General features: G+C 38.1%; 2 protein-coding genes across 3 annotated transcripts; both read left to right on the plus strand.

The window, feature by feature from the left end:
- Window positions 1–948: 948 nt before the first annotated feature.
- On the plus strand, window positions 949–7545 carry LOC135106572 (dihydrolipoyllysine-residue succinyltransferase component of 2-oxoglutarate dehydrogenase complex, mitochondrial-like). Its single transcript, XM_064015794.1, has 10 exons — window positions 949–1089; window positions 2199–2220; window positions 2835–2886; window positions 3068–3132; window positions 3269–3399; window positions 4017–4367; window positions 5067–5218; window positions 5747–5945; window positions 6558–6809; window positions 7033–7545. Exons 1-10 carry the CDS (start codon window positions 1027–1029, stop codon window positions 7165–7167), a joined length of 1422 nt encoding a protein of 473 aa, XP_063871864.1. The 5' UTR covers window positions 949–1026; the 3' UTR covers window positions 7168–7545.
- Window positions 7546–10167: 2622 nt separating this feature from the next.
- On the plus strand, window positions 10168–13471 carry LOC135106573 (deoxyhypusine hydroxylase-like). Of its 2 annotated transcripts, XM_064015795.1 has the most exons (4): window positions 10168–10232; window positions 10463–10553; window positions 11389–11917; window positions 12421–13471. In XM_064015795.1, exons 3-4 carry the CDS (start codon window positions 11397–11399, stop codon window positions 12806–12808), a joined length of 909 nt encoding a protein of 302 aa, XP_063871865.1. In that variant the 5' UTR covers window positions 10168–10232; window positions 10463–10553; window positions 11389–11396; the 3' UTR covers window positions 12809–13471. The 2 variants fall into 2 exon arrangements, with proteins under 2 accessions (XP_063871865.1, XP_063871866.1); XM_064015796.1 differs by lacking the exon at window positions 10168–10232 and having other exon boundaries at window positions 10444–10553.
- Window positions 13472–13534: the final 63 nt, after the last annotated feature.

Genomic DNA, 13534 nt, shown 5'->3' on the forward strand with positions numbered 1-13534 from the left:
CTACTTTTTTTCTTTTATTGCCATTGGCATTTGGAATTGGATGAAGTTCTTTGTGCTTTGCAATAAAGGCAATATTTACATTGTAATATCTCAAAATTGTATTAGATAATGCCAAAGAGATACATTAAGTCCATGTACAAATTTGATGTGTGTGATTCGTACATTTCATTCAAAAAGTGTGCCACACTGTGTGTGTGCTTGTGTATGGGTATGTATGTGTTTGTGTGTATGTATATTCATATATATATATATATATATATATATATATATATATATATATATATATATATATATATATATATATATATATATATATATATATATATATATATATATGGTGAATGATTTAATATATTTGTGTGAAAGTTGTAAGTGCTCGAAATAAAAGTACAAGTACAAATGTGATTTTGTCATTGTTAAGCATGTTTCATATACCACAAATTTAAACTCCACACCACACAAGGAAAATAACTTACCACCTAATGCAAGATAAGGAAATATCAGCCAAAGACCACGGTACTGCATACTTCAATGGATCAAGTAACTTATTCGAGAAGTAAATGAAGAAGATATTGAACTTTTTTTTTTTTCCCGAGGACAGCTATCCATTCCTTCATACCTCTTGAGAAATATCATCATCCTAATTAAAAACCTTTCATTTAATCCATCTACTTGCCCCATATCCAAACCCACAATTCCTCCACATAACACCACACACGAGGATAACAATACAGCTGGGTGAGCAAGCATGCATTCCTTGCTCACACTCGAGTTGCTATTACAACTTTTCATCAACACTGCAGCTTTCTAGTAGCTTAGCGTAATGCAATTAAAGCAAACGGCATCATTTGAACCCAAATATACATGAAATACTCATGATATCCATATGTATCTGGTTTATCCACACTGAAACCTGAACCGTGCCTCTTGAATACCCCGCAGCCCCGAGCGCGGCACCCGGTGACCTATCGGCGGGCGAGACAGTCGATGGTTGCAGTGAAGAAGAGACACCGGTGAGCAGCAGCCATGATGATCGCCAGGGGTGTCGGGAAGTGCTGGGCCAGGCTGCCCTACCACTCCAATCACCAGGTAAGCACTGCCACTCTGTACACCAGGCATATTATTACAGGCTGGTGTGTATTGTGGTGTAGGATCAAGAGGCCGTGAGTGAGTGAATGTGTGTGGTTGAGTGATGGAACAGCTGATCGGATCATGAGAGTAATTATCTCCATAAATAATCTTACTGACGTGTTTCACACCTACATTTCTAAGCCCGTAGGGTGCTTGTATCGATATTATCAAGAGAATATGGCCTATATAGCTCTGGGTTTGGGTAGTGAAAAGATGTAAGGCCGAGAGGCAAGTGTTGTAGTTAATCTTAATTATAACCCGTCTTGATTATTACTGGTAATTTTTGAGTGGAGTAATAAACATATCCTGAATTTACTATCCCTTATGATTCTGTGCCTGGGTTGGGGAGCGCACCCTCTTGAAGAGGAGGTGCAGGGAGCAGCCTTGGGGGGAGGAGTCATGCAGTGGATGTCCTTGAGGGGTTCAGTAAACAACCGTGATGGAGGTGCAGTCTGTATTCTTGAAGGCAGGGCAGTAAATATCCTTACACATCACTGAGACAGCCACAGTCTAACCTACTCGGCATTAGAAACACAGGCTTAACTAAACAAGATCTGGTGAAATTTTGGTTAGTGGGCATTTCTCATTTTTTGAGTACATAAGCTATAAGCAGTTCATTCATAAAAGTTATTTAAGAGCTGTTAATGTCATGAGCAGACGCTTAGATGCAATCCTAAGCTCCATCCATCCCCTTCTCTTCAATATTCTCTCTCTCTCTCTCTCTCTCTCTCTCTCTCTCTCTCTCTCTCTCTCTCTCTCTCTCTCTCTCTCTCTCTCTCTCTCTCTCTCTCTCTCTCTCTCTCTCTCTCTCTCTCTCTCTCTCTCTCTAAGTCTGAATAGGCCATCAAGGGTTTTTAGAGTTTAGAAGGGCTGATATTTGGTTGATACTTCTAGATTATATTTTTGATTACACGACTCTTTATTGTAAGCTTGTCTCAGAACATAAAGCAAGATATAGAGATTGACGATCATTTAGCAGAATAGTATATTCTGATAATTAATTAAATTTGTATGAGAACTGACCATTGATGTGTGCAAACATTATTGATAAATTAACTTCTTTTCAGATCCTTCGTTGCTCTGCTAGATGTGAGTAGCCTGAAGAATGACCCTTGTCCTTATAGTCTATAGTAAATCATACATGTAAAACTAAGGTATAGCATCAGTTAGTCCATATTTTAGCCATTGTAGCATCGGAACATATATTAATTCTCATCCCTCACATGTCAACAATTGTGGACATGCATGAGTCTAACCTCTTGTGTTGTGACGATGGATTTATAAAGGAAGTCTTGCTGAAGGTACAATTTCTGAAGGGTGGAAGCTTGGCAGTGAGTTGAGGTTGTAGGGGTTAGGGTTACATGGGCTATTTTTAGACCCCTTCCTGTCTGTTTCCCTGACTAATTATTTTATTAAGAATTTCACTACTGATGTATGATGCTTATTTTTTTTTTTTTTTTTTTCTAAATAAAGGTTCAGTGTCTTGTAGCCTGCTTCAGCAATAGTTTTCTTTGAAGGAAACTGAAGGGTTTTTATCATTGTTAAAAATCCATATGTACTGGCAATTAACATTTTATTGTAAGAAATTTGACTGTGTGTGTGTGTGTGTGTGTGTGTGTGTGTGTGTGTGTGTGTGTGTGTGTGTTACTAGCTTATTCCGCTGTAGTTTTATATATTTCTAATGGCCACTATTTTATGCCCAGGTGTTTCCACTTGGAAGGTGCATTTGCTTCCACTCACTTCGACATCCAAAGAGTAAGTCATATTTTCCAGACAATTTTTTTGGTAATGCTCTATATATTTTTGTAATATTTATTATTTGTAACTCACTATGTAATATGTAGTCCTTTACTTTTAAGTAGAAAAATGTACAAGGTTTACAGAAGCTTTCTTTTCTTCAAAGTCAAATTCAAAGTTATTGTTTCTCTATCACCAGATCAAGACAGCAGTATGAGCAGCACATTAGAGGGCTGCGGCACTTCCATGTCTCAAGGCCATTCTGTGAGTTTTCGCTGATTCCAGAGAATTATCATGAATTCCTGAAAAATGTATATTGTGCTCTAATCAATATAGTTTTCAGAAAATGGGCTGATTTTTTGTGTGTTTTTACACATTTCCCTTTCTGCTCTCTCTCCAGTTGGTGAGATGAAGGTAGTGGAGGTGCCACCTTTTGCAGAATCTATCACCGAGGGAGACATCAGGTGGATTAAGGCGGTGGGTGACAGTGTGCGGGAGGATGAAGCCGTGGCAGAAGTGGAGACAGACAAGGTAGGTGTCCTTGGTTGCATTCCCATTCAAGTTATATCATTGGCCACTCACTAACAATAAAGATTACTTGCTGTTTGTCCTTTTTGGTTCGTTATGTTTTGTAGTTTCTCTATCCTTCTATATCGGCTTTTAACTGTATCACCATCTTCACACATTGCAGGTACTGAGTTTCAAGTGTAATTAAAGCTTAAATATTTGGTATTTGAATACTAGAGAATGATGCAAGAAGGTTTAAGTTACATAAAATGAAGAGCATGATTTTGGTACATGATTCATTTTAAAATAAAATGTAAATATTACTCATTTGTCAGTTACAGTAAAAATAATCTAATCTTCAGAGATTATCAACCTTAAGAAGTGTAATGACATAATTTTGAGTAGTGTTACTGTGTAGAATTACCAAGGAGGAAATATCTTGTCTCAGATATCATAATGGAGATAAGATAGGTATATTGTCATGCAGCAATAAACATTTTTATATGATGTAAGTTGAGTTTTATCACATGGAATTTGTTGTGTTGCAAACTTCCATGCTGGTGAAGTCCCCTTGCTCTAGAATCATTGAGGTGCTGCTGTGATGTAAATTGAGTTTTATCACATGGGGTTTGTTGTGACAGACTTCCATGCCGGTGAACTCCCCTTGCTCTGGAGTCATCAAGGAGCTGATGGTGGAGGATGGAGCCACTGTCACCCCCGGCATGCACATCTGCAAGGTGGAGGCTGGGGCTGTGGCTGATGCCCCAGCCAAGGAGGCTCCCAAGGCTGCTGAGGCTCCAGCCACTCCTCCTCCTGCTGCTGCTGCTCCTGCCGCTGCTGCTGCCCCTTCACCGCCAGCTGCTGCCCCTGCTGCTCCTGGACCCATACCAAAAACTGCTCCTCCAGCAACCCCACCACCTCCTGTCCCAATGTCGTCTATACCTGTGGCAGCCATCAAGCACTCCTCCTTCATACATCAGGCTGAAGTGAAGGTTTGCAAGTCTTGGTTGTTGCTTCTTGTATCATGGTGTTTGCAGCTCATGGAAATTTGTTGAGATCTCCATTTTATATATGGCAGGATCTTTTCCATATCATTGTATTAAAGTTTTTAAGAATTCCTGCAGGAGTGAAAAGATTATTAACAGCTTCTTCCATTTAGGTAGATTTGCCTTTCATGGGTTTCTGTAATGTATGACATTCCATTTTATATTTACTTTAAACCTAGAGGTCTCTGATGCCCCTCTTTGATTTTATATCTATTTTGTCTTGCTTTTCCTCATATTAACTATCTGTCAAGAAGATGGTTTCCAATTGTAAATAATGATTGACAGCTTAGCACTGTGCTTGGTGTCTTCATTCATAAAGGTTAGGTTCAAATTGAGATGTCTCCTGCACAGATCCAAAACCTGGGTATAGGTTTATGTTGACCATTTAAACCTAGAAGCAAAAGTTGAATGTTATGAAAGCTGTGAAAGTAAAAACATGTCTGACCTGATTACTTTTTGTGCCAAATACACAAAATTCTGTCACATCCATAGTACAGTAGTGGTTACTGACTGAAATTACTTGGGCAGCTTCATGTCAACTTTCACTTTCCTGGATAAACAAACACTATTTATTTTGATAATGAAGAATTTAATAAATCTTGTTATAAAAATCATATCCTTGATCCACAACATTCCACTCAACAGGTGCCTCCAGCAGATTACAGCAAGGAGATCAGTGGGACTCGCACTGAGCAGCGTGTTAAGATGACCAGGATGAGGCAGCGCATTGCACAGCGGCTGAAGGACGCCCAGAATACCAATGCGATGTTGACCACTTTTAATGAGCTTGACATGAGGTAGGTTTCCATAGTTTGTTGATGCCGAGTCATGTGTTGCTTTCTTAAGATTGGTTTGACAATGTCTTACACAATTGTATGCACTACTTATGTATATGATTGACTCCCACATGCAGGGAAGATAGGAGTTGCCAAATGAAGACACTGCTATGGATGATATTTTTGTCACCTGTCTCACCATTCTTCCTGATTTTTTTATAGTGGCCCTTTGGACACATTGTGCTTTGTAAGAAAATTCACATTTTCTGGATCTCCTTCATTCCATAAGAACTATTGTGAAAGATGAGACTAACAGAATTGCTGTCTTTAAGGATTATATCTACACATTTGATGAGGTAGAAACCAATGTAACTATAGTTTAGTATTTTGGATTTGTCTTGTGATCCTTCAGACCATGTGAAACCTATTTAGACTTGCTTCGGTGGTAAAGAGATGGACAGTGTACAAGGCACATATCTAATAGTGTGGACTAATTACTTTTTTTGGGTTGTGGAAGTGATACTGAACTAATGGGTTTCTGTATCTCAGCAACATTATGGAACTGAGGAAGAGCATTGGTGAGCAATTTGTGAAGAAGCATGGAATCAAGTTGGGCTTCATGTCGGCATTTGTGAAGGCATCAGCATATGCTCTGACGCAGCAGCCAACTGTCAATGCTGTGATAGATGGCAGTGAGATTGTGTACCGCGATTATGTGGACATCTCAGTAGCAGTGGCCACCCCTAAGGTAACACTTTATTGGACTGTTATTACATATAAGGCTGTTAAGAATATTTTATGTGCTTATGAAGTGATTGGCATATATAATTTTGTAAAGTATGTGCATATTTCAATATGATTTCTTGTGCAATACTGTAATTCTTTTAAGTGTATGGTGATGGGATGGTGCATACGGATTGTATACTTGTATGATTAGCAGGATAATTTATACATGCAAGTGAGATTTGAGCATGGTATGAAGATATATGAAGTCTGATGTCAAGGATCTCTGTATCTAAGAAGTGCCGCTGTTACTTCTACTTCAAAATTTTTAATCTGCCTAACTTTTTCAATCAATTCTCACCACATTCCTATGTCATTATATTTTGTCTCTAACCTCCTTTATATTAATGTGCTCAGTCTCAAACCTCCTTTTTGCTCCCAGTTGGTAAGCCACCTCACTTTGTAGAATTATGTATCTGTTTTTTTTTTGTGTTCTTTTCAGTACCTCATAACAACTTAACATTGTCTTAACTGAAGTCTACCTATCATAAAAATTTATATTATCACATGTGAAACAAGCCTTCTACCCTTAAGTTTTACTACATAAAGACAAAATCTATCCTGTGTCGTGGTGCAGGGGCTGGTGGTGCCAGTGATCCGCAGTGTGGAGGCCATGAACTATCTGGACATCGAGAAGACCATTATTGATCTGGGTGAGAAGGCCCGGACTGGCTCGCTGGCCGTGGAGGACATGGATGGGGGCACCTTCACCATCAGCAATGGTGGAGTGTTTGGCTCCCTCTTTGGCACTCCCATCATCAATCCTCCTCAGTCTGCCATCCTCGGCATGCATGGAATATTTGACCGTCCTGTGGCAAGGAATGGGCAGGTGAGTGAACTGAGATGTTGTGTTCTCCTTTTCCAAAACTACCTTTGTTTTAGATATTTAAGTATTCATTTTTTCAGATATTATAATTAAAAGTATCCTTGACTATGGGGTGTGTGTGTGTGTGTGTGTGTGTGTACATGTGAGTGAGATCAGATCTAGCTTTGAGTAATATAGCCACAATTTTTATATTCAAGAAATTAAAGAAATACTGATTATTTTGCAGATTGTCATCAGACCCATGATGTACATTGCCCTCACCTATGACCACAGACTCATTGATGGCAGGGAGGCTGTCACTTTCTTGCGCAAGGTCAAGCAGGCAGTGGAGGACCCAAGGATCATGTTCTGTGGACTTTAATTTAGTATATTATATCTTCAGTAAAGGTGAACAAATTGATACGGTTACCTAGCAAATTTTGACAGAATCTTTATTTATTTTTCCCACATGATTTTCAAGTCAAAGAAAACATCATATTGCTTATAATTGTGGCATACGTTTCTTGTTATACTGCTTTTAATAATTTAGCACAATACTGATGTTTTACATTATCATAATGTTATTGAGGTAAACACTGTTTGCCCTGATTGGACTTAGGAATTGAGAATTTCAGTAGAAAGTCATTGACCTTTTTAGGATATTTGTTACAGAATTTCAAAAGACAGGCTAAGGTCCCTTGTTTTGTAGAACTAATTGTACATCTTGTACATACTTGTAATATATGCCTGTATATCTTAATTGTTGTGAGTAGTTCATGGAACACAACTTTTATTTTCCTATTGCAGTATTTTTTTGTTCATAGATTTTGCCAATTCAAAATTTATGTGGCAAAATCACCAGGTCTCAATCATGCAAATTATTTATGCATATGGCTGGTTTAAAATTGCAATGATGGACCATTGAATTCCATTTCAAAATTATTGTTTCGATATTTTGATTACTGAATAACAGAATCAGTTTCCACGCAGTGATTCAGCAAACCAGCAGATGACATGACTGAGGCTGTGTTCATCAGCCTTGTAGTGGAATGTCCACTTATATATATACTGAGGTTCTTGAAACGAGGTAATCTAGACAAGATGATGTAATATATTTTCTCTTCGTATGAATGAAAGCACAGGTGGCGGTTCCAGGTGCTCCCCACTCTGTCCCTTTCTGTTGGCTTTTACAATACACAGGAAATACATTGGCAGTATTCTTCCAGAGTGTGGCTGAGCTGTCTCCCTACCGCAGGGATGATGGTAGGATGTAAATGACTCTATTGGCTGGAAGATTTATGCAGTTTAACTATATTCATTGCAGTGAACTTGGTTGCAACATAGTATATGTGCTGTACTATCTGGTATATACATTAGGGTGAAAGATCATGCTTATAAGTTCATGTATCACTATAAATGCCTGTACTGCATTATTTATACATATAATCCTTTACGGCGAGTAGTAGATGAGTCACCACCCCTTGTCTTAATGTTGGCATTAAGATGTGGATCCCCTGTCCATTTTAGTTGTATTTTACAGCAAGCAGGGAATACAGTGGCAATATTTTTCCAGCAAAGACACAGTGTGAAGCCATGCTGTGCCTCTTACCACAGGAAAATGCTGTCCCTTGGGTAAAATAATGGGAAGAAGGCCCTTTGGACTTGAGATGGTAATGGCACTTTGCTTTACTGTCCCAACACTCCATAATGTTTGGGTGACTTGGTGAATCACACCTGCTGTGCCTGCATGACTGAACCTTTTGCTTCCCATCTGTAGACTGCATGGTAATTACATGAGCTTTTCATAAGGTGATGAAGAATTGTCTGCTGTTGTGTGCACTGGATATAATTTGGGAAAGGCTTCAGACTTTATGATTACACGTTAGTTTTGTTAATAGCATGTATACTGCATATGTCTAATTCTCACCATTTTCATTTACAACAAATAAGTATGATTTTGGGGAGAAGAGACTTAAAGAGGATCATTTTGTGCCTGAAAAACTGCCTCATTCATAGTATCAATTTTTAGTTGAGTAGGGAACTAGTAATCAGAATCAATAACTGATATCTTGAAAAGTTATGAAACAATACTACTGTCATAATCCAAGCTTATAGTAAGATTATGCCAAGGATAGTGAGGAAATGTAGCCCTCACCATTATTGTGAAAGGCTTCCTACTTGCTTGTGAAGGCTATGGTCACTTGATAGTCACTCGCCAGACTGCACAACCTTTAGCTGCCTCCCTGCACACGCCTAGATAACAGAGATCCTCTCCAAATTTTCCTGGGCCTCACTTTACCAGCATGCACAAAAGTTTCATTTCATCTCTCATCACCACACTAAGATATTCGCCCAACTCCTGCACCCACCCTCAGTTCACTGTGATCCCAGTTATTCATGAATAGCCATGTGATTAATGAAAACTCAGTATTAACAAGAGCATTACATATAACTGATTAAGAAATTAATAAATAAAATATGCAAAATCCATCACATTTTCTAACAATAAGAAAGAAAAAAATACCCTTAATCAAAAAATACCAACTGTACATGTAGCATACATAGAACAACAAGCCCCGCAGTAACACAATGGGAGGATCCTGGTTATCATTACCTAAGTACAATTCCTAGTCTGTCTGGTGATATAACATTGGATTCAGTTCAAGACCTCTTCTGAAGTTCAAAACTAAGTTTATTCTTGGTGGGAGGGAAGCTGGGAAGGGGACTCAGGCGCTTGCTTGAGAACATTATGCACCACGTTTGTTTAGCACACCAAAACCTAATCAGAAAGACTGCACGTGTGAGTATATTTTGATAAAAAAAAAATTTGTGTGAAAACTTTGCACAAAGCATCATCGATACCTCTTTATCTTTAGATAATAAAGTTAAGTTGCAAAGAAAACTTTATTAACCCCTTGTCTTGATGGGCACATATTGCTGTATATTCATTGAGTGTATATATATATTAATATATATATATATATATATATATATATATATATATATATATATATATATATATATATATATATATATATATATATATATATAGTGCTCACACACACACACACACACAGGAAGTAATAGTAATAATGATAATAATAATAACAACAGCAACAACAATGATAATGATAATGATAATTATAATAATAATAATAGTAATAATAATAATAATAATAATAATTATTATTATTATTATTATTATTATTATTATTATTATTATTATTATTATTATTATTATAACAATGAATAATAATAATGAAGGAAGAGGCACGAAAAGAATCCTGGGAAATATCCCTGAGGCATTCCTGAAGGTTGGGTAACCGCGGCTGGACGTGTGTCTCGGCATATAGTAGGAAAGAAAGCAGCAGGAGGGAGTCCCAACCAGCCCACTTCAGTCACTTCCCCGTCTTGAAACACCAGGAGATACAGATATTCTTACAACTTGTAAGCTGTAACTTGTCCGTTATTTTTTTTACCTTGTAACTTACAAGGTAAAAAAAAAATAACGGACAATAAGTATTCTTTATTACCTGTCAACTTCTCTCATCCATTATGTTCATATTAATGAGAAAGTTGACTTTGTTACAGTATCTTCACTCCAGCATCCCTTTTACTGGTAGACTAAAATATTCTGCATGTTGCCAACTATATTATAGTTGACTTGTACCTTTAAGATCAAGATCAACGGAGGAGTTGTTACGAAAGCCGAGTGAAGCAATCTTGTCAGCTGGGCACCAACATCGGGCGTGAGTGCACGTCTTCCCGGTGAGTATTCTGTGCTTCATCGGATTTGTCGTAATTACATATTTTAGAAATTAAACTCTTGGCTTGGGAAATGGCACGCAATATATAATTTTGCAGCTGGGAGATATGCAGTGAGAAGAAGGTGTGGTGTGTGGTGGTAGGTGAAGACGTGATGGCCATGCCTGCTGGTGAAGGAAGCACTTGCCAGGCCGTGGTGACGCGTGCTGGCCGCCCACGCCTCACACGGGTGACGGCCCGGCATGAGCCAGGAGACACATTCCAGTATTGTGTCATGCCCAGACACGCGTGCCGGCTGCAAAGTGCAACATTATTATAGAGCAAACAGTTGTCAAAATACACTCTTGCCAAGTATTTTATATGTGTCAGGCATGAAGGACACCACAGGCATCATCAGAAGTGCCTTGTTTTGTTCTTATTCTCTTTCTTCCTCTACAAAAATTAGTCCCTTCCCATGGTGGAGGATGACGCCCTATGTCACACACATGATTGGACCAAAGTCAATTGTACCAAATATAAAAAAAAAATAAAAAAGATTGGTTTACACCTCACTTTGCCGTAAATATTAAGTTAAAATCTCACTATCTGAAGTATTTCTAACCATCTTCATTTGGAAATTATAAAGAAAAGCTTAAAGATTTTTGCCACTTACAGTAATATTTGGCATTTGATATATATATATATATATATATATATATATATATATATATATATATATATATATATATATATATATAGAGAGAGAGAGAGAGAGAGAGAGAGAGAGAGAGAGAGAGAGAGAGAGAGAGAGAGAGAATTTTATATTTTACTCAAAATTCACATGAAATAATTTATACAGGTAAAAGAATGGCACCTAAGGTGGAAGCTGTTGGAGGTGTGCTAGGAGACCCCAAGCAACCCTTGAAAGAGCGTTTCAGGGCTCTCTTCACCCTAAAGGGTCTGGGAGGAGAGGCAGCAATAGCTGCCATCTCCCAGTGCTTTGATGATCCTTCAGTACTCCTCAAGCATGAACTGGCCTATTGTCTTGGCCAGATGAAGGATGTCAGGGCCATTCCAAAACTCATTGAAGTTCTGAGTGATGTTAATCAGGACCCTATGGTGAGGCATGAGGCTGGAGAGGCGCTTGGAGCTATTGGGGATCCTAGTGTAGAGGATGTTCTCCAGAAGTACAGCCAAGATCCATGTGTAGATGTAGCTGAGACCTGCCAGCTGGCCCTGGGCAGGATACAGTGGCTGAAAACCCATGATACTCAGGCCTCATCTGGGACAGAGTTTCTCTCTATTGATCCTGCGCCTCCAGACCAAGAGACTGACGTGGATAAGCTGAAGGAGCGACTGGTGGATGAGACACTGCCCTTGTTTGACAGGTTGGTATTTTTTCTTTTAACATTACAGTGCTTTTCCAATCCAAATTATTGGGAAAATTTATACACAGAACTTCCTTCATTTACTTGCAGTTTACTACTATTGCTCTATCCCTGTAATAATGATCTCCACTAGATACCAGAATTTTTTTTATTGCATGTCAGTATTTTGTGTTTTTGTACTTTTCACCGAACCTCTTTGTTTAGCTCTCAGTATGTACTGCAAGTTATGTTGCTGCTCATTCATATTACTCATGCTGTCTACTACCCTAGCCACTGCATCCCTTGTGTATGCAGTCACCAAATATACTATCAATGGTGGAATTGTCATCCACACTCATTTTGTATGTTTTTTTTGGGGACAAAGAAGAAAGTAGTACTTCCTTCATCTAATGCAGCAGAGGTTTTAACTTCCTCTGTGTAGCAAATTATACAGTCATCATAATGATGACAAAAATGTCAGTAATTGGAAACATAATTTTATCAGGTAACTTCTTGCATTCCAGGTACCGTGCCATGTTCTCCCTGAGAAACATCAACACAGACAAGAGTGCCCGAGCTCTTGCTGCTGGTCTGACCTGTCCTGGCAGTGCCCTGTTTCGCCATGAAGTTGGGTATGTGTTGGGACAAATGAGCAACGCTGCAGTTGTGGAAGAGTTGGCGGCTGTGGTACGTAATAAGGACGAGAGTGGAATGGTGCGACATGAGGCAGCAGAAGCCTTGGGGTCCATTGCAACACCAGAGGCTGAGGAGGTGTTGCGGGAGCACCTTGGGGACAGTGTCAGAGTGGTCAGGGAGAGCTGTGTAGTTGCCCTTGACATGTCTGAATATGAGAATTCACCAAGTCAGTTCCAGTTTGTTGATGGAGTGAACCAAGGGAACAAGACTGGTTAAGAAGTGCAGTCCATACCTGAGAGCTAATTTGGTCACCTGGTGGTATGTCCCCAAGTGTGTTCTCTAGGAACTGAGCCTTGTTGATGTTCTAATACTTTTATTGTGCTTTCAGTCATATCATATCTTTTGGTTTTAAGTCTTTATTTGGAGTATGATCTCTATTGTTCTTATTATGATAAGCTTTTTTATGCTGTCTTTCACCTCCCTTTCTGATTGCATTTCTTCTTAAAGCATTTTCTATAAAATCCTTTTGATGCTTGTCTGTGGCAGGGTTGTGAATAAGTCATCACTTACAAAGTCAAGTACCTTTTTTTTTTGCAAAGTCTAGGATACCAAGTCATCATAGCCAAAACATTGTCAGTCTTCTAACTTGAAATAGTTATTTACTGACACACTGATATATATATATATATATATATATATATATATATATATATATATATATATATATATATATATATATATATATATATATATATATATATATATATATATATATATATATATATATATATATATATATATATATATATATATATATATAATATGAAGCACCAGCCTTGAATAGTCAGTCATTCTGGGTGTTATTTGGAGTCTTTCAACATGCCTTTCCACAACAATAATTATATGGTTCCAAGAGAAAAATAAAAGAGCTATTTAAATTTTCTTCATTGTTTATCCTTCTCTATTTACATTAGTAAATTATCTGAAATCTTACAGTAAGAA

This window comes from Scylla paramamosain, chromosome 13 (genome assembly GCF_035594125.1).
Source record: "Scylla paramamosain isolate STU-SP2022 chromosome 13, ASM3559412v1, whole genome shotgun sequence".
Lineage (NCBI taxonomy): Eukaryota > Metazoa > Arthropoda > Malacostraca > Decapoda > Portunidae > Scylla > Scylla paramamosain.